The sequence below is a fragment of the Marmota flaviventris genome, chromosome 3 (genome assembly GCF_047511675.1).
Source record: "Marmota flaviventris isolate mMarFla1 chromosome 3, mMarFla1.hap1, whole genome shotgun sequence".
NCBI lineage: Eukaryota > Metazoa > Chordata > Mammalia > Rodentia > Sciuridae > Marmota > Marmota flaviventris.
In genome coordinates this window covers 69,956,039-69,974,506 of record NC_092500.1, presented here as the reverse complement: position 1 = coordinate 69,974,506, position 18,468 = coordinate 69,956,039, and the positions used below count along the sequence as shown (strand labels likewise).

The 18,468-nt window shown below is 38.8% G+C and overlaps 1 protein-coding gene across 3 annotated transcripts in view; it reads right to left on the bottom strand.

Moving 5' to 3' along the window:
* Window positions 1-8,535: 8,535 nt before the first annotated feature.
* Slc38a1 (solute carrier family 38 member 1) overlaps window positions 8,536-18,468 on the bottom strand; it is a 65,217-nt gene continuing 55,284 nt past the window's right edge. For 2 of the 3 annotated variants that reach the window (XM_027934070.2, XM_027934072.2), the window contains 4 exons: window positions 17,216-17,334; window positions 16,425-16,566; window positions 16,214-16,311; window positions 8,536-14,506 (listed from right to left, as the gene is read on the bottom strand). In XM_027934070.2, the coding sequence (XP_027789871.1) occupies window positions 14,405-14,506; window positions 16,214-16,311; window positions 16,425-16,566; window positions 17,216-17,334 (461 nt within the window). In that variant the 3' untranslated portion in view covers window positions 8,536-14,404. Of the gene's footprint in view, window positions 14,507-15,545; window positions 15,693-16,213; window positions 16,312-16,424; window positions 16,567-17,215; window positions 17,335-18,468 lie in introns of all 3 variants that reach the window. The other variant, XR_003582527.2, reaches the window with a different exon arrangement.

Below are 18,468 nucleotides of genomic sequence, written 5' to 3'. Positions count from 1 at the left end.
AAAGAGAGAATATAAAAGGAAACACACACACACACACACACACACACACACGTGCACATGCACACAGGATTTGCATTTCTTCTTTTTTTTTTATTCATTGTTCAAAACATTACAAAGCTCTTGACATATCATATTTCATACATTTGATTCAAGTGGGTTATGAACTCCCATTTTTACCCCAAATACAGATTGCAGAATCACATCAGTTACACATCCACATTTTTACATAATGCCATATTAGTAACTGTTGTATTCTGCTACCTTTCCTATCCTCTACTATCCCCCCTCCCCTCCCCTCCCATCTTCTCTCTCTACCCCATCTACTGTAATTCATTTCTCTCCTTGTTTATTTTCCCATTCCCCTCACAACCTCTTACATGTAATTTTGTATAACAATGAGGGTCTCCTTCCATTTCCATGCAATTTCCCTTTTCTCTCCCTTTCCCTCCCACCTCATGTCTCTGTTTAATGTTAATCTTTTCCTCCGGCTCTTCCTCCCTGTTCTGTTCTTAGTTGCTCTCATTATATCAAAAAAGACATTTGGCATTTGTTTTTTAGGGATTGGCTAGCTTCACTTAGCATAATCTGCTCTAGTGCCATCCATTTCCCTGCAAATTCCATGATTTTGTCATTTTTTAGTGCTGCGTAATATTCCATGGTGTATAAATGCACATTTTTTTTATCCATTCATCTATTGAAGGGCATCTGGGTTGGTTCCACAGTCTAGCTATTGTGAATTGTGCTGCTATGAACATCGATGTGGCAGTATCCCTGTAGTACGCTCTTTTAAGGTCTTCAGGGAATAGTCCGAGAAGGGCAATAGCTGGGTCAAATGGTGGTTCTATTCCCAGCTTTCCCAGGAATCTCCATACTGCTTTCCAAATTGGCCGCACTTAAAGCAACAAAGGAATCCCTGTTACTGTAGTATGGCATTTAAAAAAAAAATTCTTTTTTTAATATTTGAAGATTGACCTTTACTTATTTATTTATATGTGGTGCTGAGACTGAACCCAGTGCCTCACATATGCAAGGCAAGCGCACTACTGCTGAGCCATAACCCCAGCCCCTGTAGTATGGTATTGTCATTCACTCCACATGGTACCTAGGAACGCTGCAGTGAGTATCCCCTGAAAACAATATTTAAAGAGAGGAAGTGACCTGGGAGAATATTCAGAGAAGTTTGAAAGGAGAACATTGTGGGGTTCCTGAGAACAATTTGGAAATCCTGTCCAGGTCTTACCTGAATAGACCCTGAAGATAGAATGTGCTGTTCTATGAGGTTTGATGCGTCATTCAGAATCTTGGAAGATTGATAGGGACAACCTTGTTCCTCAAGGAGCAGTTTTTATTTGTTTGATTTTGAACAAAGGGAAAATGTCCATCAGACTTACACAGTCCTGTCCAAGAGTAAAAACCAAATCAGGATTTTGATTTACTGAGAAGTCTGAGGACAATAAGGAGAAAATGATCGTTTCATATATAACCTGTAGACACTGTGTGTTAGGTCAGGTTTCCCAGAAGCAAATCCGAAGACAAAATTTATGTGAAAGTGATTTATTAGGAAGTCTTCCTAAGAATTCACAGGCACTAGGAAGGGAAGGAGCCCCGCAGAAAGGATGCAGTATCAACCACCGTCCAAAGGGAAACTGGCTCCATCCCCTAGGGATCCACCTGCAGACACACAAGCACACCTCCACATTGTCTCCATCACAGGCAAGGGTGCTGTGCCATTTATACCACACACCAACCTGGTTAAGTAAGGAGAGAAATGCTAAATGCCCAAGCATGTAGATCACAGAGTAGACACCGCTGAAAATCTCTAAGGGAAAAGATCCAGGAATAAGGACATCATCTGAGTGTCAAAGGGATCTTTGAAAGCTATGAGAGGAAAGTAGATCTCTTTCCTTCATGTTATTCCAATCCACCCAAATTCCACAGGAAAATAAACCTTTACCTCAAATATAAACTTTGATGTTTGAAAAGTAAAAGCAAGCTGCAGAGAAGACTGTTGTTAGCACTTAGAAGAGCTACCCTTTCAAAAGGTGGGAAGAGCACATAATACTCTCTCTGATCCCCAGTCTTCAAGAGCCAAGCTGTCCGTTCAGGTTTGGTTTGCTTCAAAAGTCACCAACGAGCGTTTAGATGCCTAACCTGTTCTCAGACTTGTTCTATTTGGCTGGCATGGTGTGTTTAAAAATTGGAATTTCAATGTTTGTCTTCATCTAAGATATTTTTTGACCACCAAGAATCTTTCAAAAGATTAGTCTTGTGTCCAGGGTGTCCATAGTATGAATAAAAGACTAAAAACCAAAGTTAAAAAAAAAATAATAACATACCAGGGGACAGTGAGTCTGGCAACATAAAATATCAACAGAGATAGAGATAGACAAAAAATTCACATTTTTTGAATAATTTTCTTAATAAAAATAGTCAGCCAAAGGCCACACAAACTCAATCTTAACTAAGACAATAAAACTGATTCAAAAAGTATTTTGAAGAACAGCATGTTTATAGGTATTTTTAAAGGAATGATGGAATAAGATATCTAAATTACACACAAAACTCTTGAGGTTATAATTTTTCTAGTGGACAAAAATCATTTGTGTATCTACCAGAAAAAAAAATGTTAACAAATAATATGTAACATCACAAAATATGGGCTTTTAGTCAATAGCAAATATAGCACATCAAACACCAGTGCTGTAGATTTCTCCACTAATCCTTGGGGGGTGTAGTAAATAATATCCTAGTCTAATATACGTCCTTCTTCATTGTGAATTTTGGATAATTTTTAAGACATCTATATTTAAGCCAGGAGAGATTATAATTTAGTTATCTGAGGTAAATTATTTTTTAAGCTGTCCTAAATTCATAAAACCAATCTGCCGATCTTTTGGAATTAACTGTAAAGAACCAAGCCATGGTTAAACAAAGAGCTACCAATTAGTATTTTGCTTTTCTTTCTTTCTCTTTTCCCAGAATTTTGTGTATTTTTTCTTTTTTTATTGGCGAATTAAAATTATACATAATAGTGGACTTCGTTTCATGTTAGTACATGTACATAATTTGATCAATCATTCCCCAGTGCCAATTAATATTTTCTGATCATATGATCAAGTACTATCGGTTTTTGTGTGTGGTATACAGCTAAGCTCACGTGGAGCCAGAATATGGAAAATAGGGCAAGGAACTGGGGTTAATTGGGGAAAGGGTTAACAGAGGACTGTTCTAGAACTTATGAAAAAAAGGAGGAACAAAACAAACAAAAAAAAAGCAAGAGGCAGGGTTGGTGGTACATGCTTGTAATCCCAGAAGTTCAGGAGGCAGAGGCAGGAGGATAGCAAGTTCAAAGGCAGCCTCAGTAACTTGGTGAGACCCTAAACAACTCAGGGAGACTCTGTTTCACCTGTACAAAAAAAGACAAGTTATAAAAATAGATGGAAGGATAACAGAAACTGCAAAGGGACCAGAATATGAATTAAGATGAAAGGAGAGAAGAGAATATGATACTATATTGTTCATATATTCTCATAGCTTCTTGTGAGTTAGAAAATCTAGACATGGAATGCAGGGGAGGAAAGTTAGGAGTATTTACTGTATTATTAGGTACTGCTAAATTGCTCTTCAAAAACACTGTAACTATGTACACTCTCATAAACTGCTGTTTCTTTTTTTTCTTTTCAATATTTTTAGTTGTAGTTGGATACAATACCTTTTATTCTATTTATTTCTTTTTTAGGTAGTGCTGAGGATGGAACCCAGTGCCTCACATGTGCTAGGCAAGTGCTCTACCACTTAGCTACAACACCAGCCCCTAAAAATTCCTGTTTCTTATATCTTTACGAGAACTATAATAAGTACCATTTCAGTTTTTGATGTATGATAAGTAAAAAATAAGAAGGTATCATGTAGACATTCTCACACTTTAATTTACTTATGAGTTAGTGTTAAATTGACCTTCTCTTTGGGTATTTATTGAATCTTTTACCAATAGCTCCTTCTGTATTTCTGCAGTCTATTTTTCTATTGGACTTTTTTCTTAGTGATTTTTAGAAACTCTTGATTTATTAAGGAGATTATGTTATATTGTCAAGGGCAGCTTAGGCCATACTTTACTAAGTGTCTAAGTGCTTCTTTGTGAAGACAGTTACTTTTAAATAAGAAAAAGTGAATCCAATGCCCTCCCCCTTAAGATCTAAGTCAGAGCCAAGGCTCTCATCCCCCTAAAGCAAGGAGGTAAGAAGAATGTTTCTGTGGTTTAATGTGACTGCCCCAGGCTACATATCCCTTGGCATGTTGAATCAAAGATTGCTGAAACAGCCAGATAAATTTGCAGAGGCACCAGAAAGCCTCCAGGAGGTTATATTGTCACCTACCCAATTCCTTCATCTGTAGTGTGCAGTTTAAAAATATTATAAACAGAAGTCCCTCCTTTGTGCAACAGGCTGCAGGGGGTGAATTGGGAGCAAACTGGTGGCAAACTGAAGAACTATCCCTGGCTTGGGCCAGCCCTCAGAGTTGAACATGTGAAGAACCCAGGGCCAGAGTAGGCACAGGTTAACAAACTGTGCAATGCCGGTGTTCAGCAGTGACACTATGTGCCAGCAACGAAGTGACTGAAGTGGGCAAGATGCTGTGAACTGAGTAAACTCACCATTTCTCTCTTTGCCTGCAGTCAGATATCTTTTTATTTTTATTTTTTGTAGTTGTAGATGGACAGAATGCCTTTATTTTATTTGTTTATTTTTATGTGGTGCTAAGGATCGAACCCAGTGCCTCACACATGCTAGGCAAGCTCTCTACCACTGATCCTTAGCCACAGCCCCTGCAGTCAGACATCTTTAGAGTTCTTGGACAATCCGGAGTTGGGAAAGGAAGTGATATTGGGCATCCTGGTAATTTGGTCCAAGGGATTTGTTGAATAATTGGAACTTCATACTTGAGAGATACATTCCGCCAATTGCAAGATGTGTGTGGCAAAGGTTAACTTTGTCTTCCATTCTGGATTTTTTTTTTAGCACTATTGAATGTCATATAGAGTTTAAAAATATTATCTATCAATTACCTCCTTTGTTAGTTCTGTGTTTTGTAACAAGAAAGTTCTCTCTACTGCAAGACATTATATGTGTGAGACATAGATATAGATATACAGATTATAACAGAAAAACTGTGAAGGACTCTGAAGGGGATGGAGAATTACTGGGTAAACTTTCAGGGAATACTCCACAGCCTTCAAGGTTACCTGAAGGACACCTGTGGTATAATGGATGCTCAGGATGGAGTGAATAACCAAGAGCTACCGTAGTAAATTAACTACAGCCTTCCAGTCTCATTATCAAACAGGTTTCTGCTTCTTGAAACTCGCCTGAGTTTCTGTTATAAACTACAGGCCAAAATCTTGTTCTTCAGCAAAGAAAGAGGGCCCCAGAGACTCATGGAAAAGGACTGTGTGAAAGTACCTTAAAGAATCGACACTCTTGGGTACAAGCTCTGAGCTGATACTTAGATGACATTCAGTCTGTACCTGTGGAGCAAGTGTTTTTCCAGGACTGTTTTATGAAGGAGACAGTTTTATGAAAGCAGAATGCTAATCCAAGATCTAGCAGAACAAAATTATAAGGACAAAATGACCTGAGGAAGAATATTTTATTGTGACTATGTTTTAATGCTCTATTTTCTGGGTATATAAGGAAGCCATTTATCTTTCTTCTTAAACTATCTTGAGAAGATTCAACTGACTTTGCTTTTATAAAGTGAAATTAAACATTTTTTTTCTGTTTCTCACTGAACTCTCCTCCAGCCCTGAATGGAAAACTGCAACTGAGTCCCTTATTTTTACATAGCAACGTTTTTAGTTACATAAATTCAACTGCCTCTCTCCCTTTTCCTGCATATAATTGGATAAAATTGATTGTATTAACCTTGGCCTTCCTTGGAATGTCATATTTGAGAATTATGGTCATTTAACTGGTGTCAAACAACCCTAAGGAGTAAAGGCTGATCTTTACTTATAAAGCCAATGCCTACAAAACACTCCCAGAAAAACTGGCCTAGGACCAAAGTCATAACGGCATAACCAATAGCTTAGTTCCAAATGTAGGGTACCAACCTTACAGGTAGTAAGAACGGGAACTTCCTGGTAAGCCAGGGATTTAGCAAATTTGGGGGAACTCAAGTAAAGACGAATTTATTCAAATTTACAGATAGTACTGTTGAAATGTGGTAGTTTCTTGGGCTTGTTTTCCTAGACTTGAACTAGCAAAGAGTAGATTTTTAAATGTACAATTCTGTGGCTCCAGCAGCAATTCAATACTGCATAGTTTTAGATTGCAAGCAAACTCACGGAAGCCTATACAGTTAATTGACACTCACTGCTCCTATGCAAATAAGTAGGTCAAACTTAATGAGACCAGCCTTCCTATGACTAAGAATAATCATTGAGACTTTTATGGTAACAAAGGGGGAAGTTGTTAAGGAAAAAAAATAGCTTTTAAAGAGGAAAAGAAAAGATTACTGGATGTACTTTAAATGAAATATTAGGTGTCTTTTCTGGGTCACTTGATTGTACACAGGTCTCCCTCCCTCCCTCCTTCCTTTCCTCCCTCTCTTCCTTCCTTCCATCTCTCCTCTTCCTTTTCAGGCCTTTGAACTACTTTATAATCCTATACTTTATAGCAAACTGATAGAAATGGAGATTACTGTCTAGAGAAACACATGAATTCTGTCGGAGATGCAGCTGATTTTCCTCTGTGGACAACTAGTTTTGCATCTATTAGCAAATTTGTTTCAGCATTCCTGATTGCTTCTATAATATATCTGTTCTTTGAATTCTCCTTTGAACCATTTTTTAAACACCTTGTTCCTTCATTAATAATAAGCTAAATAAAAAAGCTTGACACAATTATAATTTTTCATACTTGTAAAGAGTAGATCTATTACATGTCTTGTTTAAAATCTTAAATATATTTCGAGTTCTCTTTAGGGGCAATATAGAGATCTAGTTTTATTTTCTTCAAAAACTAGGCATGTTGTCCCCATTTATTAGGTAACCTTTATTTCCCCCATTGATTTAAAAGGCCACCTTTTTAGTATTATTTGGGTCATTTATGTGCATTCTATTTTGATCTATTTATTTCTATACTAGTACAAATCTTTTTTAAGTGCTATAGCTTTACAATACATTTTGATGATTTGGCAGGTTATTTTGATGTTCTACTGAACCTCCCAAGGAAGAGTAGATTGTTCTACAATTTTAGTCTAACCCTTTTCAGATCATATTAAACCAAGCAGAACATAATTATCAATCTCAAAAATAAGCAAACAGGGCCTCTTGAATTGCAAAGGTCTCACTAAACCCATAGTTTGTTTCATAAGGAGAGGCAGAATAACCCTTACCCACCATGTATATGTTCCATGGGGCAGAATAAAGGTGTACAGTATTGGCAGGCAGTCATGAAGTGACAGTGGAAAAAGCCAGAATGATCAAAAGATATGCAGAATTCAAACAAAATGCTCAGATTCTCATCAACCTTTTCAATGTGTGATTTTTTTACCACTGCTTAGGTTTGAAAGTGATAATTACACACTTTGCCTTTGGGATTTTGATCAATTAAGAAGTAGACACAAGAGGCATGGAAGGATAAAAATATCAGCTTTATTCCCAATAAAGCTAGACTGGAGTATGTGACTTGGACTCTGTTCCTTGTTTCCACCTTGAGATGCACATGTGTGCTGATGGGCCCTGCTCCATGGGCTGTCATCATCTGAGCAGCCCAGGGAGAATCAAGGTGAGCCTCACACCCAGTTACACCAAGAAACGCCCAGCCTAGTCTTGCACTGACTGTGCTTACAAGAAGAATCTGTTCATCAGACCCTGACTGTGTTGGTCCTCTGAGAGAACTTCTCTGAGATCTTGGGATGAAACAGGTGATGGGAAGGAAAAGGCAAAACTCAGTGGTTTCTCCCCTCCTGGTTCCCAGGGAAACACAGGTGTTGGCAGAATATCCCATTTTATGGCAGCTGCAGTGTGGGTAGTGTTCCTTCTACAGCACAGGACAGAAATGGACACTCCTAAAGATGAACCTGAGTTAAAAAAGAAAACATTGTCTCCAAACTACTCTGAGTAGGAAGAATGTGACATACCTATATGTGTCAGACCAAATGGGTTTCTATCAGAACTTTTTTATTTTGATGGTGGAATGAGATGGTCATCATTTTGCAAAGTTCATGTATGAAGACACGAATTGGTATGAATATACTTTGTATACAACCACAGATATGAACAATTGTGCTCTATATGTGTAATATGAATGGTAATGCTTTCCACTGTCATATGTAAATTAAAAATTAATTAATTAATTAATTTTTTAAAAAGGTGGGAATCTTAAAATATAAGCTTCCATGATCAAAAACAATGTGTGTGCGCGCACACACACACACACACTTTTCTCCAGTGGCTCTAAATAGGGTATATAATACTCAACTGCCCCCCATTTCAGCACTGCATCCCCAAAGAACCAAGACAAGACTTCTAAGTACTTTTAGTTCACATTTTTACTGTTTAAAAACTATGTTAACAGAGCAGTTATAGAACAGAACTCCTTACATTTCTTTATTTACACCACACCCTGAAAAAGAAAACAAAACTCTCTATTTGCTTAACTGTGAATAGCAAAGTTTTGTGATTCGTGACCCAAATGACCCATCTGAAATTCATTTACAAGGTTTTTACATTAATAGAACAGTGGTGTGCTACACATACCGGACTCAGATGAAGTCTAAAATACACTGGACTCCAGAGAATGGATTACGAACCAACAATTAGGATTCAAGTGTTTTGGGGAAAAACACTTACATAAGAGACTATGTCGGCCTCAACGCTAAAATAAAAAGCAAACATGCAACTTTCAAAACTTGATAAAATAACTTTTTTTTCCCTTCAAATTTGTGCTCATAGTTAATATTCAGTCCCCCCACCCATACTCCCCACACCAAGATCCCAAAGTTTGGGAAATGTAGCAATTCAGTTTTGGGAAAAAAAAACAACAAACAAACATTCTCCTAACTCCTGTTTTCGTAAATACTGCATAGTGGCATCAATGTTAAACAGCAAAAGAATTTTATTAAGAAAAAATCTGTCATTTAGGGTTTATCTATTTTTATATGACAGTGATTGGGGTCTAAATATTCTTGTAGCTCAGAGAACTATCATTTAAACAAGTGATTTTAATACCAGCATAAAAAAAAATCAACACAGCTATTTCTCAGACATTTCTTTTTCTAAACAATTAAGTAAGGTTTTAGGTTCCAAGTTTATACTGAGAGAATTATGTTACCTGGGATAGAATGTAAAATTGTTTTAATTCTCAAACAAAACCACTAATATCTATGAAAACATTTATTCTTTATATGCAGATACTAGTGACTTCTATTTCAGTGTGGATCAACAACTGCAAAAATATACAGCCTCCTATTTATTTACAATATATTTATATACAAATGAAGCATTCCTACAATAAGCCTCAGCTGCATAGATTCTTCCTTAAAAACACAAATTTCAGCCTGTATACAAATAGGCCCAGTTTCAGGGCCTTCCTCAGAGAAAACCCCAAAGGAGGATGTCTGCATCCTTGCAAATCTTACATTGTTTTCCAAGAACTCTCTTTTGATTCTGATATTTTTCAGTTGTTAGCCACCCCACCCCCAATTTGTACCTGAAAGCCTTATATCATTATAAAAAGTTCACTCTATTTTAGAGGAAGTATGTTCTGTTGCTAACAAAGTTTGAGATCTGCCATCCTTAAGGAAAACCATTTGAGTACTGCTAAATGATGTCATCTGGATTGTTGTTTTGAAAGTTGCTGGACATTTGCTTGAGGGAGGGAATTAGTCTTAAAGCCTATGCCCTTTCTAAGCCCCAAGTCATTTAAACTGAAAAATGGAGGGAAGGTTTTTCTCCAAGGCACAAAATCAAATATCCAGTATTATCACCACCTTCTACCCACCCCAATTACTAGTGCCCTCCACTGCTGGGCTACACTGCAATGGAGCCAAATTGCTACTTTTCAGAGCAGTTTGTAGTTCCTTTAGCAGTGTAGACCTATCAGGAAAGAATTCACTTTATTTATTTTTGCCACATTGTGGATAGAACCCAGGGCCTTGTGCATGCTAGGCAAGTGCTCTACCACTGACTGCGAATTCACTTTAAAAGGAGGACAGGATTGATGGCCCCACGAAACACTCTGTGGCAAACTGACTTCTGACACAAATTCAGTATTTCCTCCAAGGTTACATTTACAAAAGGGATTTTCTTTTAATTTCCCTTAAAAAAAGAAAAAAGAAAAGAAAAAAAAAGGGAAAAAAGCGCCTTACTTTGATTTCTTCACAGCTATAAAAATGTCATCCTCACTGCGCCTTACCTGAAGTAACCCTAAATGTAGTTTTGGAGTGTGCACCTGCACTGGTAATTCTGGAGGGAGGGGGCACAGCGGGTGGCAGCAAGAGATTCCTTTGCTTTTCCTGCCATTGCAGAGTCACTGAGGCGCTTTCCTCCCCTCCCTGTCTGGGCTCCCATTTTTTTTGCCTGGAAACTATCTTCTGAAGTAGGACTCATGGAGAGAACTAATTAGTCCAGAGCGGTTCTTAAACTTGATGTGCATTAGCATCACCTGGAGGCCTTGTTCAGATTGCTGCCCCTTTCTGAGAGTGGCCAATTTCACTGTCTGAAGCCGGGCCTGGGAATGTACATTCTAACAGGTTCATGCATGATGCTGATGCTGCTGGTCTGGGGGATGCACTTTGAGAACCACTAGCTTGGAGGCTTGAGTCCAGCTCCAGGAAGAAGTCTCTCTTGGCAGTTACAGAGGTGTCCTCTAAGATGCTGAGGAATTTTACCAAGCCCTTTGCCTACCTCCACCCCCTAACTGATGTGTACCTTTCTTTTTTTTTTTCAACAGGGTGTATGTGAAAAGGAAAGTGGAGACTTTTTACCCTTCTTGTGGTTACTGGGCAATTAAACTGCAATCAAGAGTACTAAGGCTATTCCAAGTGTCATGTGCTGGCCTCCACCACACCCTGGCACATAGGAAAAGCTATGCAGCGATGTCCTTTTCTGCAGTGGGCTGGAAAGGAGGTGAATTCCCATGAGCAAAAGAAGTCCAGCCTGAGACCCCGGATGAAAGAAAAGGCACCAGCTGAGGAACACTTACAACCACCACCCCCCAGGCCCCTCATCCTGCTTCCCCTCCTCCTACCCCCAGGCTTTCTGGACTTTTTCTCCCTCATCTTTGCTGGAAACCATTATTCTGTCCAGCAGGTGATATGTGGCTGAGATGAACAGTCTAGATTCCACTAGCAACAGGCAGAGATGTTCTTGACAGCTCTGAACAAACACCCCCAGGAACCAATCGTATTTGGTGGCTTGGTTCCTTTTGCAGTCATATTAAATTATTCAATTTCAGCTAAACTATGGGTCTGATAATCATTTCTAGCTGGTCTGGGGGCCTAACCTGATTTCTAAAGGAAAATACATTCCAGGTTGCAAACAACCCACAAAGTTTCACAATATGAATTCCTTATAACTGGTGGCTACCTATGCCTAAAAAGAGTAGATTTTCTTCCTGTGCATGTTTTGCTACCCCCACTTCCAATAAGTGACATGAAGTAAATTAGGGATTTATAGTATTCTGTGTTACCATAACCAGAGAACAGTTCTAAATCCACAGTATGAAACTGACACTGTTCACTAGTATAGAGATCCTATCTACCAAAGGAAAACGTGCTGCTTCCTCTGGCTAAGATACAGTATCTTTAGTCTACTAATTTAGCAGAAAAACATCTATAGCACTTGACTTGTGCTGCTTAAGTTCTACCTAACATCTGCAATACATGTTATTTTTTGGATACCAGTGCACTATTTTGAATAAGAATAGCAGTACAATTCATAGTGAATTCCATACAAGTCATATAATCAGTTAATATTTGACAAATTACAGTAGGGTCTATTATAGTCAGTTAACAACCAACTAAACTTACAAAGAAAGGTTGAAAAATGTGAATAACAGACATCAACAATAATGTGCTTCCTCTAAATAAATATATCTTAAATAACAAATTTCTTATACTGACACACAAAATCCAGAGATCCAAAGAATATCACTACACATCCCAGAATTAATAATTTTCTGAATTCACTTTGTGAATATAAAATGAACTGAGTAATGAAGAAAATAGAAAGATGCATAGTAGTATAGCTTGCAAACTAAATTATGCATTATTTTTTTTTTTAATGTAGGGTCATCCCATTCTCTGACTATTTCATTACTTGGTGTCCAGACAACTTCCAAAAGCCAACTAAATCTTGCTTTGCTCAGTTTCTAGCATTGCTCATGTTAACATGGAAACCACTTCTGAAAAGGACAAGATGGCTGTGGACTTACTAGGTTAAGGTACTGGGATCTGGGTCAGGCGATCAAATTCAGTTGCCTGAACTCTGACTCCATACGAATGTCATTCTGTAGTATTACATTAAAAGCTATGATGGTGTAAAGCAGGAAATAACCTTTTATTCTCCTCCAAGAGGATTGTGACATGTGCTTTGATGCCTGTCTTATCTACAGACATTAGTTTGTAAAAAAAAAAAAAAAAAGGGGGGGGGGGGGAGGGACAGTTCCCTGTGACTGACTCTCAGTGACAGCAAAGCCCTTTGGGGAGTCAGGGTGGAAGGAACAGAAGCCAGAGCTAAGTGCCTGGAAACTCTGCCAACCATCTGTGGTTAGATTCTACTTATCTCCAGATAAGAAATCTGTGCTCGGTGAACTTACATGTTTAGAAAATGCAACCAGAATACATATAGATAAGGCATAAGCCCTGTTTCAAGAGACCAGCTCAGAGAGCATGCACATTTCTTACCATTCATAAGACAGGGACATGCCAATCACAAGTGATGGGATGGCCCAGCTTTGGGGGTTGCTATCTGGGTGTCCTTTGTGTCCCCCATTCCTGTTCCAGCTACCTTGTCACAAGCTCTCTCATTTCATCTCTTCATAGTTTCTTTTCACTCCCTTTAGGAGAGGGACAGAGTAAGAGTTTGGGGCAACTCTATGCTGCACAAACCACGCTGAGATGAACAGTAATGAGAAGAGAGACAGCGTGGGCACTGAGGCCCTCGTCTTCCCTGTGGGGAAAAGGAAGGTACACAGTGATTTCACCAAAGGTTCTTCACAAAGACTCTCTGAAAGCTTATTTTCAAGACTGGATGGAAAGTTAATGGAGAAGAAAGAGAAATGAGGCTTATTTGAGGTACAAAAATCTTGTATTTGTAATAACCTAGATTTATTATATAAAACAAGTCTATTAAAGACTCTCCTAAAGTACCCAATATAAAATAGGAATTACCCTAGATCGTCCTTAGTTAGGGACACATTATTCTCTATGACAAAAAGCTGGTGGACATGACTAAATAAATGCTGCTGGGCTTATAAATTCAATAAAACATTTCCCTCACTTCAATGATATAGGTGTAGAGTTAAAGGCTATCTACATCAGAGGAGTATTTTCTTAGGCATCTTGAACAATCTTTTTATGGCAGGTACCAGGGGTCTCCCCCAGTAGAAGCTCACTTAGCCTAGAGGAACTCTGACCTAAGATTCTAAAAGAAAAAAAACAAAAAATTTCATTTGCAAGATTAGATAAATGTGTAGTTTAATATATTGATGAAGGTATTATTCCAACCCCTTCCTATCTGAGGACACTCACAAGGGAATATCTTTCATGGGAGCAGTATGTTGTACCTGCTAGGCAGCTGGACGGCCCTGATCTGAGCTGCCTCAAACAATGGGCGTGCTCAGATTAGGCAATGGCACGTGCCCTGTGACTCCCATATGATTAACTTGGTGTGCTATGTCAACCAAAATAGGCAAATTATTTACGAAAAACTGGTTTTTTCCTATAAAGCAAAATAAATATATACAATTCAAGATTCTTTTCTAAAAAGATCCAGATAGTGTGAGCTGAACATCAGTAGGAAAATTATCTCAGAACCTGGATATGTAATAAGTCAACACGATTGATGATCATGTTTTCAAAGTTCTAAGAGACTACAAAGCCACAAAAACAGAGTTAGGAGAATGGAAAATAACTGACTTGAAAAGTACTTTATAATATAAGTGCATGAAATTTGGGGGATGGGGGGAAGGTCCACCATTCCTAAAGAGATCCCAAATGTTGGAGGGGCACGAACTGTTACAGAAACAGGTCTCCAATTTGCAACCAAAGTGCTGTTCCATTTTAAGTATCTTGTACTTTTCTGTTGTTTCTGTGAACTTGCAAAAGAAGTGATGAGGAATTGCTGATGTGTGGAGACTTGATGAGCAGCAGACCGGAATGCTTTCTTTTCCGGCTGGTCTCAGTGGCCTTCGTCACTACCGGATGAGCAGGCCCAGTCATAGATGACCAAGGGGATGCTGACCAAGGAGAACAGTACCCCCAGGCCCAAAAAGAGGGCCGCCTGGAGCAATAAAAAAGACATGGATTATTTTCAATGCCATTGACCTTTTCCATATGCACCTGGGAAAAAAATAGAAATTTTTTTCCCCCTCTCCCTTTGTGTCCCCTTTTAGTTGGAGTTTGTTACAACCATTGCTGAATGGTGAGACTCTACAATTGTGTGAATCTGATTCTGCAAGAATGGGAAAATAAGAAAAATAAGCTAAGCACAGCCGTCCTCTACATTCTGTTCTTTAACTTCATGGTCACCTCAAATGTATCCAGTCTACAAATGACTGGGTATCCTTAGAGCTTTTTTCTCAAAGTAAGATTATAATTTAAAAAGAAAAAAAAAAATCCAGGTCATTGTGGTACTTGTTGCCTACCAACCTAAATTATCACTGGCAGGCAGACCCTTTCTGTTTGAAAAAATGGAACAAATATAAGCAAAAGCAAAGTAGATTTGATCAAGTGAGATCAGAAACAAGTGTCAAAAACTAAATTACTTGGAGGGTTGATGAAGGCCACAGGTGGACAGGTTACTAAGTTCATCATCTGGAGAACTGGTGATTATAAGTTGTTTGGCCTTGAGAAAAGTAAGTGAGTTTTGCAGGGGAAGATGAAGCCATATGAGAGCCAAGGGCTAGCCTGGGAACTTGGAGGTAGAAGAGGTAAGGGAAGGAGATGAGGCAAATGGTGGAGCTGATCCGTCTAACTCCCAGTAGTCCCTACACGGAGCCCTTGCCTAATGCTATTTGGTAGATGCAGTTTTATCATGGGAGTGTGAATGGAGAGGCCCAGAGAATTTACAGACAACAGGCCTTCATCATTTGCACCAGTTCCATCTTAGGATATTTCATGATGGTGCCACAGTGAATTCTCCTTCCTTTCTGTCCTTGGGAAGATCCTATAGGTAAAGGCCTAAAAGGATTTGGAGTTTATGGCTTCAGGGATAAACTAGATGCTCTACCAACATCAATGATGTTTCTAAATGCATAGGGATGGTCCCTCCTGCCTCTGGGTCTGTTGACTCAGGTAACATGTGCAATTACAGTGCTTACACTATCTGGGAGGGCAGCTGAGAAGCCTTCTTCGAGGCCAAGCAAAATGGTGCTCCAGAAGGGACTCATGTAGCAGCCACTTCACCCCTGCTTCCCTCACTGTCTCCAAGTGCACCACCTTCAAGATGCCCTTGAACTTCACCAGACCTGGAAACAAGAATCCCAATATAGAAAGGTAGTTTTTGAATCCAGGTCTGCTTGCTCCAAAGCATTTCTGTCAAGTCATAAAAAGGCTCTTTAAACTAATTCAGACATTTCATTTAAGGCACTGCCTATGCCCTGGGTTGTAGGAAGGAGTTAGTTATGTGACTAGAAATCATGCAGAAACAGAAGACTGCATCCAATCTTTGAGTCTCTCCACTTCATATCTCGCTAAAGAGAGGCATCACACCCTATGGAGTCACAGGAGTAGAAACACCCATCTCCTGGCTAGCTGGATCAGAGTAAAAGCTAATGCACAATAAGAGTAAAAAATGGAAAAGATATTTTGAGGGAATGGAGAAGATATGATTTGAAATTTTACATATCCCCAAGGGGAAAACTATAGGGCTAATGCCTCCCTTCAAGGCTACTAAAAGTAGTTTAAGATGGTAGAGAGATTAACTATTTATTTGCAAATTCAAATGGAAAGCTAATCAGAAAATTAGAGTGGTTGGCAAGAGACATACCCAGATTCTTTGAGTGCCTTTATCTCCATCCTGGTTTGTGATTTTTAAATAAAGAGATGAAGGAAGAATGAAAATAAGCATATTAGCAGATGTAACTCCTGCAAAGAAAAAAAAAAAAAAGAAGGCAGGTTAGGATTGTTCTTATGCAATTTTAACTTTAAACAGCTGCAGTATGTTGTGGAATGATAGGTGGAAAGTCATAAAGCCATACCTACGACTCCAAAAATATCCTTCATGGAGGGTATGAAGATCACCAGCAAGTTGATGATAACCAAGAGTATGAAGGTAACCAAGACATGACGACATAAATTAAACTTTGTTTTCTTAGCCAGTTCAAATAAAGATGAACGAACCTGTAGGAAAAGAAAGTAAGGATTCTGTAAGGGCCTAAGCAGAACACTAAACTTCACATTTCTCAGTAGAATAACTGATTTATTGCTGCACAGGAATCTGTGGAATGTTTCATAATGCCTTGTGAATTTTGAGATAGCTTAACAGTTTTGGACGTATGGGGCTTGACTTCAACTGCCAAGTATTTGCATATATGAACAGTAAGAGTTTTCCTTTGGGGTGGGTAATTTATTTGCTTTAACTAAGATTTGAGTGTTCTCTTCTGGTCTTTCTACATATTCTCATCATGTATGCCTGACATTCAACCATTCCACCTACAGAGGGCTGGGGTTGTAGCTCAGTGGTAGAGCGCTTGCCTAGCATGTGTGAGGCACTGGGTTCGATCCTCAGCACCACATAAATCTAAATAATAAATAAAATGAAGATATTGTGTCTATCTACAACTAAAAAAAAAAAAAAAAAGATTCCATCTACAGAGGGTACACTAGCTCACAGATCCCACTTACTGTCCCAAGAGCACGGAGCCTCTCAGGCTCTTTCGATGACTAGGGAAGTCACCTAGGCAGGCTTTTTCTGGAACAGGGTTCTGAAGGCAAAAAAGAAAGGCAAGACCCCAGCTTTTTTCAGATGACACTGAGGCCTTTTACTTACTGTGAAAAATAACACCGGCACGGTGAGGATGACAGCAACAATGACAGCTAGCCGCACTGTCAGGATGAGAATGTCATCTTTGCTCTGGTACTTGTGAAGGAGGTCTGAATGCACATTGTCTACAGGGAGGGAAAAGCAAGAGGGTTTTAGAAGGAGACAAAGGGTTGTGCTGAATGAGTTCTTGGGAACTACCAAGAATTTGTAAACCAAAGGGTAAAGAAATATCTGTTAAAACCATTTATAAAGTTGAAAAAAAAAAAAAAAAAAAAAAAAACACCCCTATGTGAGAGAGACATGCTCCAGCGTTCATGTGTTCCTTTAGCTGAAAAGAATGCAAAGCAATCACTAGAAGAAGGTGCATGGAGCAGGGCTGCTTCACTGAAACTAATTAACCTGCATGGCTGAGGCACAAGCCCCTCCAAATCTACAGACTCCCCCGACTGAGAGCTACTCTCCAAGCTACAACGACTAGCTGCAGTCTTCCTAGGGGCCTGCAGACCACAAGAGCTTTTTCCCTTCACACTGCACTCTTGTAACTCAACCTCCAGTGGCCAAGGAGCAGAGATACCAACCTAACCTCACCACCCTCACGACCACTGAGAAAGAATGCTTCTCCTCCACGAATGTTTTTTTTTTTGTTAAGAGGAGGAAAAAAAAAAAAAAAAAGCATACAGTTGACGTACTACTTTGAATTTCTCTCAGCTCCAAATTCCAGAAAGTGTTATTTTAAAGACTACCAATGCTGGGAAAGCAGTCAAAGAACAGCATGGAAATGCTCATTCTTTTGATAAGAAATCATTTCCCCTCATGTCTCCTTTCAAAAGCTTCTCATTGAACCAATCTCAAGGTTCTCGGCCTGAAGTTCAAATTCTAACCTGTACCATAGAGCTTGTCTCAGTTTCTGGAAAAGGACCAAAGTTTATTTAAAAAAAAAAAAAAAAACTCATTAGTTTTCATTTTCTTGATTCAGAATTCATAATCACTTAAAAATAGCTCATCTTTTTTCTTTCTTTTAAGAGTATAAAAGGGTTCAATATTCTATTATATGTTTAAAAAATGGATTTACAAAGAAAAATCATAGCTTGAAGAAGGTTACAGTGAAACCGTTCAATTAACATTACTTCTCCCTCTCTCCCTCCCTCCACCCACCCTAGTCCTATGACTCTGTGGGAACTGCAGAAACACCATTTTTATGCAAAATTAAATGTGCTAGTTATGGAGTTGTAGATAATGCTATTCTCTATTGCTTGTGA